The sequence below is a fragment of the Struthio camelus genome, chromosome 7, assembly GCF_040807025.1.
Source record: "Struthio camelus isolate bStrCam1 chromosome 7, bStrCam1.hap1, whole genome shotgun sequence".
Classification (NCBI taxonomy): Eukaryota; Metazoa; Chordata; class Aves; order Struthioniformes; family Struthionidae; genus Struthio; species Struthio camelus.
This window is the reverse complement of record NC_090948.1, coordinates 38,717,754-38,744,002: the sequence shown is the minus strand read 5'-3', so window position 1 is coordinate 38,744,002 and position 26,249 is coordinate 38,717,754. Positions and strand designations below refer to the sequence as shown.

At 36.2% G+C, this 26,249-nt stretch overlaps 2 protein-coding genes across 2 annotated transcripts in view; one reads left to right on the top strand and one right to left on the bottom strand.

The window, feature by feature from the left end:
• The first annotated feature begins 12,357 nt into the window (after nucleotides 1-12,357).
• ATOH7 (atonal bHLH transcription factor 7) lies at nucleotides 12,358-12,813 on the top strand. Its single transcript, XM_009675910.2, has one exon. It carries the CDS (start codon nucleotides 12,358-12,360, stop codon nucleotides 12,811-12,813), a length of 456 nt encoding a protein of 151 aa, XP_009674205.1.
• Nucleotides 12,814-23,605: 10,792 nt separating this feature from the next.
• MYPN (myopalladin) overlaps nucleotides 23,606-26,249 on the bottom strand; it is a 59,254-nt gene continuing 56,610 nt past the window's right edge. Inside the window, exons 19-20 of the mRNA XM_009675921.2 lie at nucleotides 25,885-26,018; nucleotides 23,606-23,775 (exon numbers count right to left, since the gene is read on the bottom strand). Coding sequence (XP_009674216.2) covers nucleotides 23,606-23,775; nucleotides 25,885-26,018 — 304 coding nt within the window. The remainder of the gene's footprint in view (nucleotides 23,776-25,884; nucleotides 26,019-26,249) is intronic.

The window sequence follows — 26,249 nt, the reverse complement described above, 5'->3', positions numbered from 1 at the left end:
TTTAACAGCAACAATAGACAAACTACTCATTTAACAACAAACTGCAGGCACTTTCTCAATAAAGTTACAATTTCAGCAGAAAAAAACGTAGATTAAAAGCAAACACCTGCTCCTGTAAATTACTCTGCTGCAGGTACCAGCCCAGGAGACTCTGCAGATGGTTCTGTATTTGCAAGCCTGACCTCAGCACCCCATCATCAATCTTCAACTGATTGATTCTCTCTAAAGCAGAGCACACTCTATCCCAGGGTACTAGAAGACGCCTTTGAATTAGTCCCAGATAGAATACCAATTAATTGGTACTTTTATTTTGTTTTAAAAGTTCTTAACAAAAGGTTCAGTTGTGTCATAAGACACGGGCACCGACAAAAGGTGGTACAATCACACAGTCCCAGAAAGAGGTCCAAAGGGTATTGTACTTCAGGAGACATAATCTTTGCTAGATCTCCCTGATACCTGGGAGTGTGGGTAAGTTGCACTATGGCCTAGGGTTGTGAGATGGATAAAAATAAGGTGAAATCATGATCCTTAGACTGGTGTAATATGAATTCATTGCTTCCATTAGCTTTCCCCGCTAGCCAAGAAAAAGTGGAAGAGAGATCATAAGCTTGGTATGTTCATTTTTCCTCCTCACCTGTTTTCAGGTATCTTACCTCTCTTACAGAGACCTGAGCCTGATTGTACTGGTCTTTTCATACTTGAGACGAACCTTCTCGTGCTTCCTTCAGTGTATACCCATGCAAAAGCCTTATACAATTAATTGAGAACAGTCTAGTCAAGACATCATTTCTCTGTCTAGGAGAATTCATTAAACTTGCTCTAGGAAAAAAAAAACGTACTAGAAACTTGCTTTTATTCCCTGTGCAGTCTTACCTGTTCCTTTTTTGTCACCTATACAATTCAAAATTCATAGGAAGGCACTGAGTGATACAGTGATGTGTTTTGGGCTTCAGTGATATCACCAAAATATTTGGGTTGTTTCCTTTTCTTTGAACATTCTGCATTTTAGAGCTTCTTTATTCTCTGAATGCCTGAGATGCGTTGAATAGCTTCCACTCACCTTAAAAAAGAAATCTACTTTCCCTAAAGAAAAACATTTGGAGAGTAAGGAAACTTAATCTGCCTGCAGTTTGCCAGAGTTCTTTGTTGTTTCAGTGTCTTACTAGAACTCTGTTTTGGAACACTAGATAACTTTGGTAGTCTTGTGCATTTCATGGATGCCCATATATGTGGCGATCATCTAAGCTGGTATCACAGGCTATAATATTTCACAAAGCAGTTTGTGTGCTGAAGCCAGTACCTTGGGATTTGGGTATAGTAAAAAGAGATCCAAACTTAATGTAAAACTGTAAGCTTGTGGAAACTCTATCATATTCCTTGGTAATGTGTCTATGTATGAAACGTTTACATTTTCTGTTGAAAATATATTCTGTGTTTCCAGTTCATGGCTTTTTAACTTCATCCCCCAGTTATTGGATCTTCTTACAGCTCTTAGATTAAATAATCACTGCTGTAAAGCTTGCATTCTTGGCTTTTTGGTGCTATAGAATTGGGGCTGGAAGTTTTCCTGGTGTTTAACTCCAAAATTATCACCGATTCTTTAAACTGATAGCACTTTAATTCAATGCATATTTTTCAGTCTGTCTGAATTACAAAAATGTAGTTATTACCATGCTCAGACAGTCTTAAGCTATAAAGAAAAGTAAAATAGTATATACCTTTTTGCTTCTCAAGGGTATATGAAGAAGATCAGCTGCATTAGAAATATAGCTGCACTACTGCTTTTTTTTTTGCATTAGGGATTAAGATCTGTGTGTAGGTGATGACATAAACCAAAATATATGTGATTAAATGAGCGAGATTTGTGTCATTTATTTTGGATATTTAAAAACAGACCTGTTTAACAGAAGTGGCTGAATACATTGCTGTAAAAAAGCTTTTTATTTGAATTTCCATTATGATATTAATTAAGGTTGAGAAAACTCCCCATTCTCAAAGTTGAATGATTCAGGAGAAAACTCCACTAAAATCTGATAGTATGTCATTTGAGATTCTTGATATCTCTGAAGTAATAAGCCATGAAAAGAAACAGCTAGCTACATGGGAGAAAAATATTCCAAACAAATGAACAAGTTTTTTGATACAAAAGATTTGGTCCTTTTTTATATATATTGGATGAAGAAAGTTTTCTGCTTTTATTCAGTTCACATTATTTGCATTCTCCCGTACCTAATGGGAAACACTGTCTACTGCGCATTCTAAATCCAGTATTATCTATGACCATTCAGTACATTAAGTGTGTCTTTGTTCTCGATCAGCATTACTGGTGGCTTTTAGAATATATCTGTCACATCTAATTTGTTATAGTTTGTCAATGTGGCTCTTGGGAGATGTGAAAATCTGATCCTGTGCCTAACATGAACATCTTAATCTTTTGGAATTGCATTTCTTTTGATGGAGAAACCTCTGTGCCATCCTGCTGTCCCTTTGCACAAAGGAACAGATGTGTCATATGCGTGTGTACATGTGCGCTTGTCTGTCTATGGCAGGATGCAAACCAATCAAGCTACAAAAGTTCCTAGTTAATTTGGAAAGCATTAATTACAACAACATCAGCCCTTACAGTTAACAGTGTAAACTTTTACTTAAACTGAGAGTAGATTACTTAATTTGCATAACAGTTTAATTATAAAGTCAAAATGTAATGGTAAAGCACCATAAAAATGAAGTGGTGTGTGTGTGTGTGTATATATCTCCATTCATTTTATTTTAATTCTTCCTTTTCTTTTACTCATATTTTTAATCCTTTCCATCTTTCAAAATTTCAGCAAGAAGAGCTTATTGTACTCTGTTTTTTTTTTAAGTAATTAAAAATATGCTTATGGAAAATAGAGAGATTTAAAACATGCCCTTCCAGAAAAGGTTAATGCTATTGTTTCGTTAGACAAGTCACTCTCTAGTCCACACTAAAAACATTGTGAATTGAGGTCCTGGACCACCAAAACTTACATCTATTTTTAATTTTACACACTTGGTTAGTCTCCATTAACTGTAGTAGGATTACATAAACATGTGATATTAAGCATATATGTAAAATTAGCATGTATATAAAATATGGAACACCTAATTAGTATTCTCATTTCCATTACTAACGGGATTTTTGTAGAACAGATCCTTACCTAACATTCTAAAACATATTCATGGAATATCTAGGTGATTTTAAAAACTGAAGAATTTTGGTCTGCAGTAATGTATCTTAAAATATAGTCTTCCCTTATGGAAATATAATATTTAAAATTCCATGAGAGAGGGTTTTTAATTTACAAAACTCAGTCCATTAAATCTGAAATAATGTATGCCAAATGCATTTGATCCATTATTTAAATAATTTAACTGATTTAAAAAATATTTTTGCCTCATTGAGAAAGTCATTTAGCTAACTTTAAAAATGTATTATTAAATAAGAAAATGCTTCAATCTCGGTTTTAAGAAACACCATTTAACAGTTCAGGTCCTTGAAAATGTTACTGAAAATATAACTTCTCGTATGTACGTATTTCTTTGAATGGTCATATTTATTTTTTGTATTGTTAGGGTGCAAAAAGTGCAAAAGTGCAAGTTAAGAATACTTCCAAATAAATATCTGGACTGCATTGCTCTTCCCCAGAAATGCTGTTGTGAAATACTTTGAAAACTGATGGTAAATACATTCATGTAACGGTTTTGCAAGTACATAAACCTGAGGATAGTAAACAAAAATCTCATTTATGCGACAGCTTTGACCCATTAGGGGCTTTTAAATCATGCATCACTGACTTCAGGGGTGCCTTTGTCAAGCTACTTACAGATCCTGGTTAAATCAGGCATTTCATATTTTTGCCCTCATTGGCTTTTGTTTACCAGCAGGAGACAAAATATTTAATTAGTTTTGGGGCATTTATAATCTCCTTTGGGCCAGGTCCAGCCACAATGCTGGACGCCACTTCTGAGTTAATTCCAGTCAGACTGGCCCCTCTAATACAACATATGGGTAACCTATAAGCCTGTAGCAAAAGTTGCAACAGCAACTATTAGAGGGGTAGGACCTCCCTGCTGGGAAAATGCTGTGCAACAAAGCAAAAAGGGGCCAGCGTCACTAGTGGAGGTCAAGGCAACACTTAGACCAAACAGCATCTGGCAAACTGTGCCAAGTGGAAATCAATGAGAAGCAGGGCAGTGGGTAGTAATTTTATGCCTGTTTGCACAAGAAAATAACTCCTCCTGAACTAAAGAAAATCATTAAAAACCAAAAGCTTACAGCATTATCTGGCATCACCCTCTCCATTGCTGTTTTTTTCTTCCAGTCAATGGATTATATTGCATAATTTAATCATGATTTTGTTTTGGGCAGGTAGCATTTATTGTAACATTAATTATGATTCGGAAAATGTAGTTTTGAGGGTTTTCTTCCTTATGGAAGGAAGGTTTTCTTCCTTATGGTTAGGTACCAGATGTGCAACTGCAATTCCTTTCCAAGGTGCGTTACATTCTCTTCTTCATATTACAACAACAATGAGCTGAAGGATTTGAAAAGAAGAAAAAAAGAAAATTCCTGGTGTTATGGATACTAGATCCCAGCCACTGTAAATTGATATAGCTGAGCCCAGTTTAATTCTTCCCTTTTTTTCCTCTTCCTTCTATTTTCACTTTCTGCTCTTGCCTGTGTATCTCATCTTGTGGCCCTTTTTGTTTTACACCTTTGTCTGTCTTTGCTTTTTCTCTTTCCCTGAAATTCCACATGGTCGTGTTTATCTTAACTATTGTAAGCAGGGTGCTGTTGACTTCAGTGGGAGTACTCAGAGCATAAAATTAAGCATATACAAGTCTTTACAGGGTTATGATATGTCTTCATATTTTATCCCTTACTGAGCTTCTTTTTCATGCTATTTACTGATCCTCAGAACAGGGACCCTTCTCCATATTTTTCCTTTCTGTAGATTCCTTTTCAAGATGTATTTCTATTTTCAAAATTTTCAGCAATCATTTTCATACTTAAAGTGCCTTATATTTTCCTGCACATGAATTCTTATCATACTTTGAGAGAAGGCAGGTTGCAAATTGTAAAGCCTTTATAGGTACCTGTAGTATAGGTACCTTTATCGGTATAGGAACCTGTTCATTCTCTATGTTTAGGAATTTTTGTGGTTGTTCTGAATTCTAAAGAAAACATCCGCTTTAAAGGCTAACTGTGAATGGTCTTGGTATTCTTCATCTAACAAAAAGTAGTTGTTTATTTAGGACAACTAAAACCAAGCTGTTTGCAAAACAGCAATTAATTTGTTTCTAAAAACATTAATGTGTTTCTTATGATGCAAATGGCATAGTCAAATTAGGAAATACATAAGGTAAGAATCATAGGATAATAAGCAGTCCTATGTGTTATGTATGTGAGCATTCCATTACATGATTCAGATGTACAAATCTAATAGCTTTGTGTAGCCATAAGGGGAAGATCACGCCCCCTTCACAATCCTACTGCTTCCAGCCAGGTGGTCCCACCTATGCACCTAGACCAATTTGACTGACTATGACTCAATGGTAAGCCGACTCAACTTCCTAACCCAGCAGAAAACCAACCCTTGATAAAGTATTTCTGCTGGTTTTGAGAGTTGAATGGCTCACTGTACAGTCAGGTAAGCATCAGAACGTGCAGTGTGGGAGGATAGCCAGGAAAGAAAAAAGGAGTGATGGGGTAGAGAGGGGGAAAGTACCAGTAGCAGGCTGTAAAGCCTGGCTGCGCTCTGCACTGTCTTTTCTAGGCCAAGGAGTCCATTTTTGCTTAGTTGTTCCTTTGACAAAATCCATTCCATACTTGTGATTATCCTTACTGCTCTTCTCTTGCATCATCCTTGCATGCTCTTTATAAGATTCCTTTCTTTTTTTATATAATTTTGTTAAAGCAGTCAGTTGTTTTTTTTTTTCTCTAGATACCTGTCTCAGGCTGAATTTGTTTCAAAAGTTTAGCTAAAAGGTAGCAGATTCAACAGACTAGTAAGCTGATCGGTTTTACTTTCATTCAGTGGAATAAAAGGACATCCACTGTCAGTTATTGTATCTCAGACTGTGGTTTATATTACACCTAGTATAACTATATAGCGTACCCTGAAACGTGTGCCCACAGTCTGTGCTCCATCCCTCCTTTTCTGTAGCCGCATGGTATTGCCACTTCCGTTGCACTGAATCAAGTAGTCATGTGGTTGTCAGTTAAATCACAGAATCACAGAATGGTTTACGTTGGAAGAGACCTCTGGAGATCATCTAGTCCAACCTCCCTGCTCCAGCAGGGTCCTGTAGAGCGTATTTCCCAGGATCGCATCCAGACGGGTTGTGAATATCTCCAGCGAAGGAGACTCCACAACCTCTCTGGGCAACCTGTGCCAGTGCTCAGTCACCCTCACAGTCAAGAAGTTTCTCCTCAGGTTCAGGCGGAACTTCCTGTGGTTCAGTTTGTGCCCATTGCCTCTTGTCCTGTTGCTGGGCACTACTGAGCTGGATTCTATTTTTGCATATGCCACAGTGCCTATGTAATGCTAAGCAAGTAACTAGTTTTTCTAAAGTGGTTGCTGACGGCATGTTTATACTGCCTAGTGCTACTGAAGCTAGCGCTGAACAAGTTAATTCATAGTTGGAAGACGAATGGAGTCTCAGTGTTCTGCCCAGCCTAGTTAGCTCAGAGGGCAAAACTTACACAGCTGTACTGCTTCCTGCATCCAAGCTTTTGTGTAAAAAGCTAGCTGAACTGTAAACGGAAATTCCATTGTGCCAGGTAGATGCGCCTCCAGTGTGTAGTTCCTGTAGACTCCCTTTGTGAAAAACTTCAGGCCAGCTTTTGCAGATTGTTGAACACTCACAGGTGGAACTGACTTTGATCGGGACTTTATTTTAAGCACACCAAAAGCTTTATGATGCCAAGCGCTCAGAAAGTGCCCTAGCTTTGTAGTGCTCTACGTCAAAGCTCTTTTTGCTCTCTTAGGTAGTGCAAAGGGTTGCAATAGCATTCTAAGTAAATAGAAACATTTTTCTTTGTATGAACGATCATGTATATATGTGTATATATATGTGTGTGTATGTATATGTAACAGTAATCATATTCAACACATAATATAGGTGAGAAACATTTTAAAGGTTCAAAACATGTTCCTGTAGTACCATGACAAAATGAGTTCTTTCTCATTATTCATCTTTTTAGGAGGTTTTAATCTGTTGTAGAAGCATGCTTTAAAACAAAGTTACATTGAAAGAGTGTTCTGTGCAGGATCACTGAGGAAAGTTATGCTTTATGAGTCTCACCTGGAGGAAGGCTGCTTGAGAAAGATCATATGGAACAAAAAACAGTGATTGGCAGGGAGAGAGTGATAAATTGAGAAGAAGGAAGGATGAGAGGGTAGTATGGCAAACAGGCCCTTAAGTGTGGTTGGGAGACTTCTGCTTGTTGAACTGTTAGAAAAAAAAGCTTACCCCAGAGAGCCTTTAGGGCAAATTAAATGTTGTAAGACCCCTATAGAACAGGGTCTTCAGTATGAGGTTGGGATGCACTAAACAAAATTATTGTATACTAATTTTACTGCTGTAGATAGCTAGTCAACTTCCTGTAAGAGATCATATCTAAATTTGCCTTCAATTCAGGATACAGCATTCACTTGTGAATTGTTCTATTTGCTAATTGTTCTTTACTTGTGATAGATTTGCAACAATGTAAATAACCAAGGAAGAAAAATGCATTATTCCCCACAGCGTGGATTTCTAGCCAGTCTCATGAGCTGAGTCAAGTATTACTAGAGATTGGGCCCTTAAGGACAGTCATATTTTGGTAGTTACCCACCTGCTATTAATTAAGCAGCATACGGTATGCCAGTCTTTCAGCTCTGCTCAGTATAAACTACCTTTGAGGCTCCTACAGCAGTGAGAAGTCTTGATGAGGCTTTTAGAAAGAATCTACCTAAGAGGAAGTAGCAAATGAAGTAGAAAATGTTTAGGGGGAAGAGGTAAGATTCTTGCTTTGATATATTGCTCATATATGTTATTTTTAGTATAACTAGAGGAGAGAAGGTGTTGAGGAATTAGATTTTAACCAGAAATGTTACTTTCCCGTCACTTTCCTTTAAAACTAGTGCTTGGCCACAGTCATTCCACTATAAAAGTAATTAGGCTGTGTTTTCCATAGTAATAGAGGTGAGAAGGTATTGAGATCCTCCTAATGGAGGTTGGGATAATCAGCATGTGAGTTATTAACTTGGATATCTAGCAGACAATTTTAAATATATTTTTATATGAAGTCATAAAACCTGAAGCTAGTTTATTTCTTTAATTGACTGAAACTGTCCCTCCTTTTCCTGATATTAGTGGTGACTCAGAGATGATATAATAGTTTGGTTTATGACTGGAAAAGCATTCTTAACTTATCTCTTATTTTTCTCAGAGAAAAACATAATATTTTAATTAAAGATATCAGTTTAGCATTGAAATGTAAATCACAAATAACACCAAGGTCATGGAATAGCTCCGAATTTGCACCTGCATAACTAGAGGAAAGATTGAAATCTGAGTAATTGAATAGACATAGACCTTCTTCCTGGTAACTGTAATGTTTGTTTCTTCTGGCTGGAGATTACATTTTGACATAATAAAGTAAGAATAAAAGGGAATTCTTAATAAATGACTGATCTACAATAAAGATGAGGCAAGTATATGTTGGGATCTTCAAAAAAAATTGGCACCATACCAGTATGTCACACCAGCATATATTAATACTCCTTGGAAAGCTAATGTCATAAAAATCTTGAGACACTTTTGAAAAATTGTTTCAAAAGATTGAACATCAAAGAAATGATTAAAAATAAATGGGGGAGGAAATAAGATTGCATAAGCAGTACCTGAGGCAAGCTGAAATATTGGAGAAATCAAACCAGGTGAAAGAAACCTAGTAGAATTTCACAGATATCCTTTCTATTATTAACTGTGCAACAAAGCAGTTTATTTTCTAGCTTGAGATGACTCATTTTCGTATGACCAGTGAGCTATGCAAATGAAATTAATTCATTGCTATGGATAAGATCTTAATATTCACTTTTCTGTGGAAAAATCAGACAGCTTTTCCAGATAAGGCTTAGGTGATTTTTTTTCTCTTGCGCACATCATCAAGCGTGAAGAATTGTATGCCCAAAATAGTAAATGTGTTTCTCTTCCAAAAGCAGAAGCTTAAAAAAAAAAAAAAAGAAGTGATATGAAGAACAGGCATTTTGTTTTGCCAAGTAACAATTTTTACGCTGACCTATAAGCTATAGAATCTTCTTAAGAATTTGTTATTAATCCAGACAGATTTTGACTCTTACCCTGTGTTATGGTAGTAGATCATTGCAGGTGTAGTTACAACTTGTGCAGTAAGAAAGCTAAAATCTCAGCCTCTTTCTTGAGATTATATCAACGTATTACTCAAAGCATGATAATGACGATGAATCGATCAGGATAGGGGAAAATTAAAAGCATTGTCGTATGCTATCTTACTGTTCATTAATGGAGTCAAATACGAAGTTCTTGGGAGCTGTGATTTTCAGTATATTTGAAGACTTTGTTAGAATTCATACTGGCTTGACACATTAAGTTAGGAATAGAGAGGAAAACTGCTGATTAATGAAAAAAACACAGCATGTACCATATGATATTTTAAAGGGGCACTTTTCACATTCTGATAGAAAATTAACAGTGCTGTTTTAACATTAAGAGTGATTAATTAACTGAATTGAGTAATGACTGTCTCATGAGAATGCAATTCTGTGCATGATATTTATTAACTTACGGAACACCTTTAATTTTATTGTTCTCCATTACATTAAAAACCCCTTGAGATTCATTTTAAGAGAGCACATATTTAATGTTTTTATTTGAGCATAATGAGCTTTAACACTAAAATATTCTCTAACAATAGCATGAAGATCACAGGTGTGTATATGTTCATACATATAATGTTTTTTTTTTCTTCTGCTGCACATGCAATGCTTCCCATGAAGTATCTTCAGGAAAAGAATATCTCTAAAGTTCTAATTGCTGATCCTTCTGTGGAAGACATATGGTCATGCGGGTTTCTGAAAGGTGCTGTTTCAACTCTCTCACACGCAAAAATAACCTGAAATTGTCATTAGGAAAGTAACATTTTCATGCAGAGTAATAGTTATTTATGTTTGGGAGAATAGGTCAGTGCACACAGATAAGAACGTTGAGCACTATAATGAAATGTGATGAAGTTGTATTTTAAAAATTGAAGACGTGGCATGCATTTTGGTAATGGAATAATGCAGACTCCCTACCCCAACTATCGTCTCTGTTCAAGACCATTAGGATTCAGAATATTAAGAGCAGAGCAACTGGGCGTAACAGCCTACATTCAACATCTGTCATACGGGGGTCCATTAGTGTTCAATTGCATCCTATTGTTTTTGGATTATTCAACCTCCTTTCATTGTCATTGCTTCTGCTAGGGATTAATCAGCTGTTTACAACTAGACCAAGTTTTGGAGTCATAATGAAAACAATTGAGCTATAGTTCTAAATAAATATACAGTATTCAGTCCCTAATGAAAAAAATTACTAATTTATGAATGCTGGTAACAATTTAATTAAGTTTGAAATCAATACAGATAATAAATCATTGTATGGCAGACTTTTTTTTTTTTTTTTTACACCTTTTGTTTCTCTTGTAAAATAATCATCTGACGTTTCCTTGTACGTTTATGTAGATAATAGTTTTTACTAATACGAGTACAGTGAAACAAAGATGTTTTGATTATGTTGTGTGTGTGTGTGGTGGCTTCTCTGTCATTATAAGTGGTAGCAGAAATGATCTCTTATTGCCAGCAAGTGAATTTCTTTTAATGTTTAACTTGATCTTGTTTTCGCATCCTCTTTTATTCTCTTTACTTATTTAGGGATATCCCTTGGAAGAAACTCTTTATGTTTAATTTGACATAAATATATGTATATACTCTGCACGTAAACATTTTTACACGTAGGCTATTTAAAAATGGGCAGTTTTAAGACTTTGTATACACATATGTTCTTATGTATGTCTATAACACAGCCTCTTCAAGTAATTTTACGCTTATTTTGTTAGATAAATCTACTGCTACATTTTTACTGTTCAAATATATTTCAAGTTATTTTCATAACATTGAATTTTCCTGACATGTAAATATAGATTCCTTTTTTCCTCAAGCTGCTACTCTTTGCGATGTCATATATATTTTACACAGCAGTAAAATTGAGAGTCCTAAAGGGTTTCTAATGAGTCTACTTGTTTCAATATTGTATAGTCTAAAACAGTAGTAATTCTCTGCCATGTAGCGTTAAGCTAATTCTCCTCTACTTCATTATAGCAGTTATTTCTTCTACCCCTAATACTATCTCACCAGAATTTTCAGATTTTTAATATAAAAATACTACAATGCACAGAGGGGAATTTTTTTTTTCCTGAGTTGCAACAGATTACCCGTTGAAAGGATCTTTTGCTTAACTACCCGAGCCTTGTGGGGCCAGCCAGACACTGCTCCAGATGGCAAGTTGTTAGGGCTGGACAGAATGGCTTTGGAAGACTTCTCAACAGATGAAGGCTGTAATGTTCAGTTTTTACTGTGTGCGGTTTTTTTTTTTTTTTCCCCTGTCGTTCCCAGGGTGGGAAGGTACTGGGATGGAAGCAGAGTGCCGCCCGCCCACCTGCTACCACCTGTTTAGCTTCTGCAGCTTCTATAAAGCCTCTTCTTGTCTGTAAGACGCAATCATTGCTTGCCAGCAGGAGTCAAGAGAGGGGAGATCTTTCTTTCTGTTGCAAAGTTATGTCTTTGGATCGCAACAGTTTATCATTTCAAAACACTTTCTCCTAAACTGAATCAGAACTTCTTTTATTTGAAATAGCCATTGGAATTGATGTGTTTTTTTAATCCATTAAGATCTTGGATTAAATGGACCCTTTTTCTTCAGAAATTGACATTTTGAGAATGGCAATTTCATTGTTTTCTATCCCTTTGAGATTAAAGAAACAAAAAGAATGAAAGCATCGGACGTTGCATACTGTTTATTCTTTCACTAAACAATAAGAAGTAATTTTCAGACAGTTCCAGAAGAGCTTTTTTTTTCTTCTTTCTTCTTTCTCTCTCTTTTTTTTTTTTTTTTCTCTTTAAGATGCTATGAAAATAATCCTGTCTGATATCTGGAAAGAAATTCAAGAGATACACAGGCTACTCATAGGAGTTCTTTCCCTACCACTTTTTACGTACTTAATTTTTAAAAAGTGATTTGTGTGTGTGTGAAACTAAAGCTGCATCAAATATGAAAACCTGTAAATCCAGTCATTTGGATTCGGGTTTGGAATCGGACCTCCAGTGCAGAAGTGGACCAGGCTGTGTGGTGAAATGCGGTTCAGAAAGGATGGAGAATGCTGCAAAGAGAAGACTGGCTGCCAATGCCAGGGAGAGAAGACGAATGCAAGGACTGAACACAGCCTTTGATCGCTTGAGAAAGGTAGTTCCACAGTGGGGTCAAGATAAAAAGCTCTCCAAATATGAGACCCTTCAGATGGCATTAAGTTATATCATGGCTCTCACTAGAATACTTGCTGAAGCAGAAAGATACAGTACTGAAAGAGAATGGATTAATCATCACTGTGAACACTTTCATCCAGAGAGCTATCACGAATATATGGGACAAAAAATGGCAACAGACAGTGATTCTTATGCACAGAGAATATTCAGCTATCATTCTGAACACTTTCAAATAGCTAATTAGAACTTATTATGAACTAAAAATATTCAGCAGGCCAGATGTGTAATTTAATAATTGGAAAGAATTAATCTACTTGAAAAAGGTAATATAGGCATTATGATAGCTCATTCTTGTTTACATCTTATGCTGATTTGACAAAATAAATTTACTTTGACAACCTTAAATCAATATGCATTTAAGGAGGTTAAATTTATTTGTTTTTACTGACAGAAAATACATACTTTAAATGTCAAATATTTCTGGCAGTTCCTTCGTAGTTCATTTCATTCTTTTATTAAATAATGCCTTTTTTTTTTTTTTTTTAAACTATGATTAGTCAGGACAATATTTTACAGATCATGGGCCAACTTGTCCCATGGTATAACTGGATGTAATAATACCAGCTATGAATTTTATTCCACTTACTGTTTTATTTTTATGTCAGCTTTAAGGTTTCTTTTTTTTTTTTTCCCCTCCCTCTGCATTAATGGCTCCCATGGAAAAAGTTTTATAGTGTATTGGAGTTCTAATCCTCAGAGAACTAACTTTCTTAAACTTTGTAAGTTTGATGTATGGGTTCTAGGCAAAGTTGTGTAGGTTTGCTTTAATCCAATTTATGGTGTCTCTTGTATGCTCAAAACAGAGCTAATCTCAAGTCATGTACAGAATGTTCCTATTTTAAATGGCTGTAAAAGCACATGTGATTATATGCTGTAAGTAAGAATGCTCGTGTGAAAATAGCCTAAACTTTTAGGTTTTTGTAGGCTTTACTAACAAAGTTTGGGGTTTTTTTAGTTTTTGTTTTTTATGTTATCTGGAAACAACAATAATAGATTTTCTAAATCATAAATAAAGTGTTTTCTATGAAATGTTGTTACTGAGTACCTGAAATTCCTACTCTGGGAATTATTTATTGGTGGCTTTCCTGCACTGAATGTTATATTACTTCCGTCACGGTCCTGGCAATTTTACGTGCAAAAAAATCAATGAGCAAATGTTGCTTGCTACCCATTTAGAGTGGGAAATGCATTTTGTGTACACTCCAAAAACATCTAAAAAGACAGTATTTGGTCAAAAAAAAATATTAGAGCATTCAGTTCAGCCCTGGTGTTTCCCTGGATTTTTTTGCTGGTAAAGTAGAAAAGTGAGTAGGTGCAGGACAGCTGGAGAAGATGATGTGTTTGTAGCAGGATGCAGAGTCCACAAATTCTGAATGCAGATGTCTGTTGCGATGGCAGCAGGCTGTGAAGCTGAAGGCTACTTCTACTGGTGCTGCTGTCGGGCATCCAGAAACAAGCCCCTTGCTAGTCTTGGCCATGTGGGAGAGGGAAAACAGGAGCTGGTGTCCCGAAACAGCTGTTAGTGGGCTTCCAACAGAGAAGGCTGGCAGGTTCCCTGCTGGCTCCTGCCATGTCTCATATTCTGGAATTCTTTCAAGTGAATAGCTTTGATAGGAGTTATTTTCAACAATTAAGCAGCCTTCAATGAAAAACAAAAGCATCAATAAAAACTAAGCTTTGGTTTGGGGGAGAGGGGCTCTGCTGCAAGAACAATTATATACAAAACTCTGACCTTATTGTCTGTCTTATCTCAGAATCCGTCTTGACGTTTTGCCCTTAGTCACTGTCATGCAGACTAGTGCATTTCCCAAGTCAGGAGTTAGGCTGTTCCTAGAATGAAAGCTGCTGTGACAGGCTTTTAGGTCTAGGTTAAACGCACTATCTCTTCTGCGCCTCTAAAATATGTATCTTGTGAGCAACTTCCTCCTGTAAGCGCTGGTATTCTGGCACCTTTTTTAATGTTATTGTATATTCCAGCCTCTCTAAATTTAGTAATTAATAGAGTTAATTATTAAAATATGGACGTCTTATGGTTTACATTGTCTCTTTATTGGCAAATGGAGAGTGTCCTTTGGTTCTAGGCATGTGGATTAAACCCTGGAAGATGAAATCACTCACAGATTTCATTACAGAAGCTTACATAGAGAGAACAGAATTAGTTTTTTGTCCATCGTGTGGTCAAGTTAATGCTGTTTGTTAAGCATAGAGTTAAGTGGGTTTTCTACTCATGGTTAAATGAGGAGTTTATGTATGTAATAGTGATCAATACAACCCTTAATTAACTGATGTGCCATCTTACACTAATTTATTAGCTTAAACTTTGGGCAGACATTTTCCTTCTCCTCATTTGCACTGCCTGCACAGTAGTGGGTCTTTTGCCCTGAAAGGGGGATGTGATACAAATAAATCACGCTATTATATAACATGCAAAATGTTGCTTATTGAAAAATAGCCTTCTAAATGTTATGTAGGAGGGATAAAACAATACAAAAGCAGAAGTACCAGATTGATGTGTAAAAACAGCACTGATGTGTTTGTGCACTACAGGCATATATTTTAATCTTACGGGACACGGCATTGTGATTTTTCTATATATAATGTACATAAAGTTATGTAACATGCATATATCTCTTCCAATTTTGTTTCTTCGCAGCATTGTAATTCACCTTCTACTGCAAATGATAGATAAGTATAAGTAAATAATGGATTAATATACAGTGAATGATTAAATGATAGTAAGCTCACATAAAGAAGAGCAAATCAACATAACAAGTTAAAAACCTGTGGTCATGTTACCAAAAATTACCAAGAATTGAAACTGAAGTCCTAGAAAGGACTTCAGTACAGTGGATAGCTTGTTAACACATTGTAAAATAGTCCATTGCATCCACCTCTGCTGTTGAACAATATGGTAAGATTAAAACTCCTATCTTCTTAGACTTGGTTGTGCCAGTGGGAGTTAAATGCGTCGGTTCTTTTTTCCTGGAGTGGTGGTGTTTGTGTGCAGTGTTAGGTTGGAAGGTGGGATTTCTAATTTACTCTAGCACTGGTGGCAGCAGAGTAAGTTCTTTTTTTTTTATAGCATCTGGATAAGCTGTCTGTAGGTTATCTGTCAAAGCTTTTTGATCTCACTTTTTTGGTGGTGGGAGGAAGTTTAAACATTAGCAATATTTTCTGAAGATCAAATATTATCTACGCAGGTTTGGACTTTCAGGTTGCGCTTCGTAAACTCCATGACTGTTCAGGAAATTATTGGTTTCTTTGCTTGGCTTTCCTTTACAGATATTTTAGTGACATTTTGTGAAATGTAGACTTGACTATTTAAACTGAGTTTCATTATCGCTCCCAAGTATTGTTCCCTGTGGGCGGTTTGATGTTTTTCAGATAATAGTAGTGTCCCTGGTTCTGTACCAGACTATACAGGTATGGGCTTTTGAAACCTTCTCCCCCTAGTTAACTTTTGCTTCCGGTGGAGTTCTAAATGAAGTAGAAGCTTAAATGCACAGAACTTGTATGCTTGACCAGGGGCTGAGTTTTAAGCACTCAGAGATTTTGTTCCACTGATGCAGTACAAAGCTGAGCTCCTTCTATCTGCAGTATGAGTCCACAGTAATTCTAGAACCACATTATCATGAAAACATTGAGGATGAGAAATGCTTGTTTCATGGAATATTTGTTGCATGTGTGCATGTTTCACTGTTGAAATTCAGTGTGAAATTCTAATGAGCTATTTGTGGGAAATCAAACCTTTATTCTTCTCATAGATTCAGACTGCGTTCCAGGGTTTTCTCCTTGAAATAGCTATGATTACTCTTTTTCTGTGATTCTTTGAACGCTATTTTGATAAGGCGATCACAGTTATTTTGGAACACAAAGCTGCAGTTACTTTTTGATTGTCGGAGGCTGAAAAAGGAAACTAGGCTAGCACCTTTTCAAAATACATGTTAGTAAGGAAAAGTCAGTGGTTTTTTCTTGTCTAATTATTGAGGTCATCAGAGGATAGGTATTAGCATGTCTTATAACCTTAATTCATTCCTGTTTTGTAGGCTTCTATTTTCTCTCTAGCTGTTTTTAAGGTATTTAGGGCAAAGTCTATTTCGTATACATGTACAGCGCAAAGCACACTTCTTAACTGGAGTTCCTAAACGCTGATGTAAGAAAAATTATGCAAAGTAAAAATGTTGCTAACCTTACTTACAGTCTTGTAAAGTCAATGACATTGCAACTTCATTATGTGGAGAAGGGTGAATATTACTAGATTTTTGAAAATTCAGACGAGTTTCCTATGCTTTATTTTTCCCTAGTGAAATGTGTGTGAAAGTGACTGCCATGATATGAATCAATATGTACAAATTTAAAAAGATGATTTCCAATCAAATCTTTAATTTTCCAAAGTATACTTCTGCCTTAAGATAATGAGCACCTTTACACGTAGGTTTCTAGTTACTTAGGTTAAGCAATATGAATACAGTTTTCTGTAATTCAGTAGTGGAATTTATCTAGATTTTTAAAATCCAGTAATAACTTACAAAACAGCTACTTTTTTGCTCTAAACAAGTATAGCTGTTCTCTATAACATGTCAGTAATGTTAATTATTTTCTCTGATATCTCTATAAAATACCCGGAAAAAAAACAAAGGCACTGAGAATGAAGAAACATTTATTCATTGAAGAAACAGTCTACTGTTTCCTCTGCACAGATTTGTTGTAGCAAACAACTTGGCACTTGGGCACTTTAAAAAAAAAAAAAAACACCTTTATATTTGTAACTTTAAAAAAAATGCTTTATGTTTGTAACTTTTGTTAAACTTCAGGAAAACATTGCTTAAAAAACCCAAAGCAAAACCCATGTATAGTATCTAAATATATTTTCTACCAAAGAGTACCTTTTAATACTGTGTATAATAATATTTTTCCAGTTTGTAGTTCGATTTTAACTTGAACAGAAATTAGGATGCAAAATATCTCATTACTTATACAGAAATTGCTTTGAATGTCTGCTTATGTAACTGCAAAGAGTAAGGGGGACATATTTGAATGGCTCCCTGCAGTCTGGGATGCAGAATCCGTTCCTTCAAAATTCCGGAATTATGGCTTCAGTATTTTTCCATTTCTTTACAAATCTATATGTCACATGCTAACCAAAGGATTATATGATCCTAAATCATATAATGGTCGGTTTCTGAACAGAATTTTCCACTGATTGACATGGAGGATTCCACTTAAATTCATAACACATATGGCCCAAGATTTCTTTGTGTTATGCAATAAAAGGTTCTTTATAGCTATAGTGGATTTGAAATCTAAGGGCATTAATAAAGGAACTCGATGCAGCTGAGCAGAAGGGATAAAACAGGAAGGAGCTGCTTTGGCTCATGGGGTGATGGCTGAGCTAAAATGGCTTTAAGAACATTACCTTTCACCTAGCAGTCACAGAAGTGCGTAAAAATCAAGGCATGTAGGAATGGAGAAACATAGTAAGTTGGGAAAGTAAAACCAGTACCAGCAAAAGTAATGGGGACACATACTTCCTGCCTCCCCCCATTTTCTTCTATATAAGTGTTAATTTTACATCTGCCACTTACTTAAAAAATCATTCTGTAGTCTGATAATGGCCCCTTTTACAAGGAATATGCTGAATTATTCAAGTTGAAAGCACTTAAGGGGAAGAGCAAAATTCAATGTTGTTTGTGTATTTGATTGGCACTCATTCAGTTTTCATTTGTCCAGAACTGGATAAACAACTGAGGGCTGAAAAAATAAGTCACCTGTAACAGGTCTCTGGTGCCGTCTTGCACAGGAAGTGCAAGGCGCTTTGGTCTAGGCCCAGTAAAGTGGTATTCTGGGGGAGTTGTGTGTGGACTGGGCAACCAACGCGGTGGACAGATCCTGCATGAATTTTTGAGACACGATGCAGTTCAGCTCCTACAGTCTGTAGATAGCAGTATATGCCTAGAGAGGCTTTGGAACTTAATTCTCCAAGATATTGAGAATTTGGCAGATCTACTGAACTTCAAGCATGGAAATTGCTCTAAAGAATCTTTACCACCTCCTCTGGTACCCCTGAGAAAGCATATTCTTTCACACTTTGATGGAGAGGCTGAGGTTGTCAGAAAAAGAATATATAATTTAAAACTAGAGCAAAATTGGTATTAAGAATTGTCCCCAGTTAAAATTTTTAATGAATTTATATTGAAGAAAACCATCCCAGCTATATTTCACTGCTACCTGCTAGAAGCCTGGCTTGTATATATCTGACTTGACAGTATTTCAGGGTTTTCTTCAACATGATCTAAGGTCTGATTCTGTTGATTTCATCAGCTGTCACAGCCAAGTTCTGAGGAAACCTCTGGTCTTGCAGCACACTTTCTCAATTGTTTGAAGACATGTCAAGGACGCACTCTTGTATGCAACTTGGAAGCATTTATTTAGTTTAGGTGAGATGAAGGGAAAATACATCATTGAACAGTCAGGTGCTCATTTTTTCCTTTCATGCACACTTAAAATTTACTTTAAAATTGCCATTAATGTTTTTCTTCCCATTGAGAATGACTTTGGATCAACAAATAAAAAATACTGACTTTAATCAAGAAAAAACTATAAAATAGAATTTTAAGGCTTAAAGTGAACATCTTTATATTGGAAATAGTAAGGCAATTAACAATGAATCACTTCTCCAATATTTAACTGTTAAAATATTTCATTATGTCTTGCTAATCATTTTATATGAAATCATTTTCCAGAAACTAAAGCGTTTAAACCTTGTAACATTAAGAACACAGTTTTTAAAGGAATTCTCATTCCAGATTTGTTCTTTGCAGCATCTTTTGTTACTGTTAACAGTTGAAATCGGCAACTGTGTATATACTAGGATAAAGACTGCAGGTTTGGCTTTTTGTATTCTGAGGTGTGTGTTCTCATCTGCTCTTCACATTAGCATACATGCGGCATTCAGAAGGTATGCTCCACCTTCCAAGTGGAAGCAAAGGATCTCAGTCCAGCTGCTTTAGGCAAGAAGTCCAGTGGTGTCAATGCAAGTTGCTATATGATGCTGCTGAGGGCTGGGCCTGCATCGAGCTAGGCCACAAATTTTAAACCAATGGTGTAATGCTTTTGCTTTCTAGAATTGCAACACAAAAGTTGTCATTTCTGCTATTTCTTGAAATAAACTTTGCCTCTGTTTTATCATATACAAAACCATGACTAGAAGGAAACAGGAAACCTGCATCAGAAAACATCCAGTTAGTGAGTCTTTACAGAACTGAGTGTTTCCGTATCTCACTGAGATAATGTCTTACTGGACATTGTTGTGACTTACTGGACTGTAATGGAAGATAATACCTAATGCTGACTTCAGTGGGAAATTCTAGCAGTGGTTTTTGTTGTGCAGTGGCCTGCCCTAAATAAGACAATGAAATAACATTTTAGTGCAAAGTCAAATCAGTTATTTTCAATTAAATAAAAACAATGAAAAGTCAAGCAAACTGTTCAGGAAGACAGCACAGTCGCATAGTCTCCAGCACTTCTTGACACCATATGACTATATAGAGTCGTCCTTAACAGGATATGAGCTCAAACAACATCTCATGTTTGGTGACAGCTCAGTGTTGACTCTGCTGCTTACACAAGCCTTCTTTTTTTCTTTTCCTTGGCTTTTCCATCAATCAAGAACACAAACGCCATTTTGTATGTCTTTTTCCACAAAGCCTTATTTGTGACAAGAGCGCATCAGTACCACTAATTAATAGCATTTACATCTATTCATGTAAGCTTCTCTTAGATATTCATTTTATAGGCTCAGTATATGCAGAGCAGAAATATTCTGTGGCAGTTAACAAGAACAAAAATGAACAATGACTACAGGTCGTTTAGGATCAGATTCTGATTTTGTTTGTATTAGACATACTCAAAGTAATTTCATTGACTTCTGCATTATGTAGGGAGGTGTAACAGGTAAAGTTCTCATCCTTTTGCTAGTAAATACAGTGAAGAGACACTTTCAGCTGCCAGATCTTGGTGACCCACTCTCCATAGCCTACCTCTTAGTGAAAATTCTGGGGCCTCTTCTTGAGTCACTAAGGATTAATCCTTCTTATACAGATTTTTGGGGAAAGTCTTTCACTCATAACTTTTTCTTCTTCCTCATTTCCAAAAAACTGAGCATACTTTTTTTTTTTTTTGAATGTTGTACCTCTTAACCATCAGCTTGTCTGTCGAGGTTTATGATGATATAAGTCTGGAGACATTCCACTGAAATCACTGAGAAAAGGAGGAAGAGCTACAGTTTGGAGGTTTTCTTTATGTACTTTGTGTTTTAATTTATACTGAGTTCCTTGGGCATGCTGTCTGATGTTGTAAAATGCGAGAACCACTAGTGCTGTCAGTCATACTAACAAGTATAATTCCAGCACTGGTAATCAGATACTTGCTAATAGTAAATGTACTGCTATTCCCATCTTCTAAGTTATGTAAAGAACGTGGGTTACGTGATTACTTTCAGAGCTACAATTGCCTAGTAGAGCAGGAGTTAACCCCATCAAAAAGGAAGAGTTTGTGCTTGCTTGATTTCCTTAGTTTGTACATATCTATAGGATGTTTAGACAGGCAGTAGAAGGTAGGCTAATTCAGGAAGCATAGAGTAATTTAGGTTGGAAGGAACCCGAGGTCTTCTGGTCCCCCAACGCAAAGGCGGGCTAGAGGGCTAATGTGGCATCCTAAGCAGGACAGTAGCTTGACTAAGCCTATGCTAGATGTAAAGCCTGATGACTGATACACAACTTTGAATACTTTGGATCAAAATCTATTTTTAATTTCTGGCATGAAATAATGGGTGGTCAGGGCTGTAGATGGGAGCAGAACGTGAACTTTTCTGTCGTAATTTTCTCTCTTTCTACTTGCTAGTGGTGCTGGATTAAATATGCAAAATCCAATAACTTTTCTCTATTTTATTTTTCCCATAATAGCCACTAATATGGGAAACTGAATTTTGTGTTGGCCTGCTTTGACTCGCTTCGGGTTTGGCTTTAGAATGCCTAGGCCATCCTGAAAACAAGTGAAGAGAAGAGGAGCAGCCGGTTCTCTGTTCTGGAAAATCAGACCTACAGTGTGTCTCAAGATGGGCACCCCATAATTGAGTCGCTTGAATCAATGGATTACTTTTAGTAGGTATTAATTCTGTTTTGTTTGCCAGGGAAGAGGTACAATATGGGCAACAAATGATATTTCTGCTTTCCAATTAAAATACCTGGACTTGTCTCTCAGAATAAGAATGTATTTTAGCTTCCTGGTCTGTTCAGTCTGGGGTGAATCACCTGAGATTTCTAACAGAGGCATAACAATTGTAATGGTGGTTTTGTGTTACAGTCTCCACTCAAATAGGAAGTGAAACAGTACTACAAACTCACTTCATCTGAACCCTTAGTGAACCAACAGTTAGTGACAACATAAGTTGGTTTTGTATGAAACCCAAGGGTGAAAGGCTTATCTCCTTCTCAGTCTCTGGCTATATTCTGTATTCTTTTGCTCCTAAGATAACTCATCATTGTTCTCTTTGCATTTGTAACATTTTTCAGTTACATTTTTTAACTTTGAAAAAAATCCGAATGAGATCTAAAAATGAAGTATCTGTTAATGTATTTTTTCATCTCTGTGTCTCTGATCAGGACTTCACTGCATTCTCTAACCATGTTTAAAGCAATAAAAATGAACTGCTTGAAAACAAAGTCCAAATAAAAGCGATAGCAAGAATTCAAAGAGGAAGGAAATCATCTTATATATTCATAGATTCTAAGTACTGGGAGGTATTTTGAAACTGCACAGATGCTAAGTGTCATCACTTAGCATCCTCTGTTACAACTTCATTAAATGGCCTTATTTACTACTATTATTAGTTACAGTAAGGTTTTTTTAGCTCTCTGCATGTGTTTCTTAAATTTATAACCTTTTTGTATATTCATGGAATTTTATCCGTCGTAATAGTAGAAACCAGACTTGTATTGTTTCCTAAATGATAGTGAAATTATTTAATTCCACTAGGTCATAATTTCTTTTCAGTTAGTTCAAAAATGAGCTAGATGGTAGATGCACTTTTTCTTTTAGACATGGCATTAGGAAAAGGAGAAAAAGGAGACTGATATTCAAAAACCCTGAGGTTACAAGTTTGATATCATCTGTGTTTAAAAGCAGAGAATCACTATCATTGTATGGAAAAAAAATATGAAGCACATTTGGAAAATAATAGTTTCAGCTATGGGCTCTATAGAACATGCCTCAGACAACAGGAAGTTTAGTTTCCTATGTTAGAGTGCTACACACATGCCCTGTGCCTTACTTTATGAATCAATACACCATGAGTACATGGTTCATGGAGTACACACGCACACAGATATAAATATATAGGGTATACAGCTCTATCTACATGAAATGCTATACTTATCTAGTCTTGAGTTCAACACATCTAAGATTATCTGGCATAGTCATATATAAAAATGAGTTCCATCTTTTCCCTTTTACTTGTACTTTGTGAGTTTCAGGCATGTTTTTAGAATTACATTCGAAGTCATGTTGTTTTCCCTCATTCAGGATTATTAATATTTAATGTCAATGTTTTCACTGGCAGCATTCCAGCTAAACGTCATCAGTCCTTAACATGGCTTGCTACAGGTTCAAGTAGCTTTAATTCAAGCAGTAAAAGTGGTATTGGCTTTTAAGTGCTGAAAAATATGTCTGTTTACTATGTAATTCTTAGCAAACTACACAGTCCTGAATTTATTGCACAACACTCCATACCACAATCATCCTGCAGTAAAATACTATGCAAAAGTCTTGTAAATGTTACATGCAACGGTTGCAGCAGCATTACACTTATTACAAACAAGTTGCTTGTAAACTTTGAGTATCTTGACTTGTACCTCTTTATTTTTTTCACAGTTCTAGTATATCTGCAGGTATAACTGGAACGATTGTTTGTTTGTTTTTCAAAGTTCTTCACTTTCCACTACATTTTGAGATGGGGATGAAAACAGCATTGGGCTTTCAGTAGTGGGGAAGGCAGAAAAAATGTCAAGTCCTTGACCAGTAAGGTTCGCATACCGGCTGCTGCCAGGTCGGAGCTTTATTGGTTGTGGAATTTGACGGTGCCACTGAGCTGAAGCAACAGAAACAGAATGGGCGCATAAACCTCTGATTAAGTTAGCAATGAAACAGCAGAAATCAATACACATAACTCTGGAAAATCGCTTCCAACGTCTGGAGAGAACACAGTGTTGTTGTTCCCTGTTTTAGGACTTATTCCTTCAAATGTTATCATTCACTGAATTTGCATGTTCAGTAGTCTTATTGAAGTTGTGGATGGATTTCCAGGCCTGTTCAATTCAACACCAATGTTTCTCTTGAGTTCAATAAGGGCCAGACATAATCATTTAATCTTTGAAGACTTCTCAAAAACTCTTGCCATCAAAAATAGACATACACTAGCACGAACAGAGAGGAACAAAACTGGGCATGACTCTGGTTTTGTACTACTGCATCTTTTGGGGACTTTTAAGATTTTTAGGGTGTTTTTAGTGTTTTTTTTGTTTATTTTTAGAAGCCACAACTTAGGGAGATTTTTAAAATAAATGGTTGCAATTTTGGTTACTCTCTACTATTTACAACTAGTAACAAATGATTCATAGTTTTATTAAATATACAGAAATATATTAATAGGTATAGAGTCAATTATTATATTAATAATTATAGAATGCAAACATATTTAGTGATTTAAAAGTAACGTGCCACATGTTTCCATGTGAACAAACATTGTTATAATATTATAATATTTAGCTATTATATAAGACTTAACAGTTGTCATTCTTGAAACCCTTTACAAAGGCAAATGAATATTATCTTAGCCTGCATTTATTCATACAAAACCTCTGGCTCCGCACCCAAATGACAGACCTTTCTGTCAGCAGTTAAAATGAAAAAGTAGAAGTTCAGGCTACACAGTATTTTCAGTACTCTGAAAATAGCTTAGGGTGGAAGACCTATAATCTGCACATTAAGCATTGGTAGGAAATCTTTATTATCTTTCTATACTGAATTTTAACTCTATCCTTCTGGAAATATTTGATTGGTCTGGAAAAAGAGCCTCTTTTTTCTTCAAATTGTCCATATGTTTTTATTTCAAGCAATTCTCTATTTGTTGACTGTACTTTTTTTCTTTGCACATGGAATTGCAGCTATTGGACCAACTTTTAACTCCCCCCGCCCCCAAAACGTTCTAAATAGTACAAAGAAAACAAGTTTCTGCCACTTCCCTTTGTGGACAAGACTTGCAAACTCTTTAGAAAATATGGCTAGAATCAGGAAACGTTTCTTATTTCCCTTCCTTTTCCTTTTTATAGCTTGCCTCCTTCATATGAAAATTAAATTTATCTCCTTCAACATTTGGAAAACTAAGGAATTAGTTTTCATTTTTTGTGACCTTTTCTGAATCAGACTCTCAATATTACATTACTATTGTGTCTGTCACCACAAGGTGGCAGAAACTGACAAAGATGCACAGTGGTGACTTCTGATAGTAAAGGTGGCTCTTTAAAATGAGAAATAAAAGACTGAAAACTTTTCTTTTTGAAGATGTGGCTATACAGCAGTAGTTCATGGCATGTGTTTTCTGTTTGATTATACTTAGGTGCTCAAAGTACATTCTTTTAGTTTGGTCTGAATACATTGTTTTAAATATTACATACAACTTGTGTATGTAGATGCAGGGTGATTAAATGATGTGCTGGAACTAGACTCAGGCCTTCTGAGTCCTAGACCAGCAAATTATCATCTTAGCTAGCCTCCGTTAAGTTTAGGCAAAGTTTGCATCATACTTGCTTAATCGAAGAAGGGATCTACTGGAGCCCTTTTTAGCACTGGTCACTGTGTCAGAGGAAACAGAGTCAAGGTTCAACTTGGCTGCTTGTTTATTATGTGTTTATGTGTCTGAGGTATGGGGATGGTGGAAGGGGTAAAGTATATTGTGCAAAACTCCTACTCTCTTTTCTCTTTACCTGCCTTTACACTGATGCAGAAGAGCTTAATCTGACCATTTAACTGTATAATTCTACCTCTTCTTGGTGGCCGTTTTAGACTCAGGTCATGCTGTGACACTTCAATTTCCAATCCATGTCTAAGCTGTCAGTTTAAGGACTAGGAACTAGACTGGAGCTAGGACCAGGCAAGGAAAATAAATTCCGATTTGTTTTATTTCCTAGCCGATACCTACCGTATATGTCAAGTCTAGCAGTGCAAGAGACAATACCAGCTTCATTTTTTGCAGACAGGGTGTACCAGCCAGCATCTGCTTTCTTGGCAGGCTGAATCAAAAGGCAGACGTACCCTGTTGTATCTTGGTGCATGCTGGGAAAACAAGTGTTTTGGAATTAGTATTTCTCAACAGCATATCAGCCTTGAGATTTTACATTATGTACATTAAATACTAAACTGGTAAGTCATAACTTCTATTCCTAAAGGGATAGCAGACCAAGACCTGTATGCTCAATCAATTTGCTCTAAGTACGTCCTCAGCCAATGATCTACGTAGCTGAAATCTGTTCTCCCTCCTGACAGCTGTGCAAAGCCATGGCATGA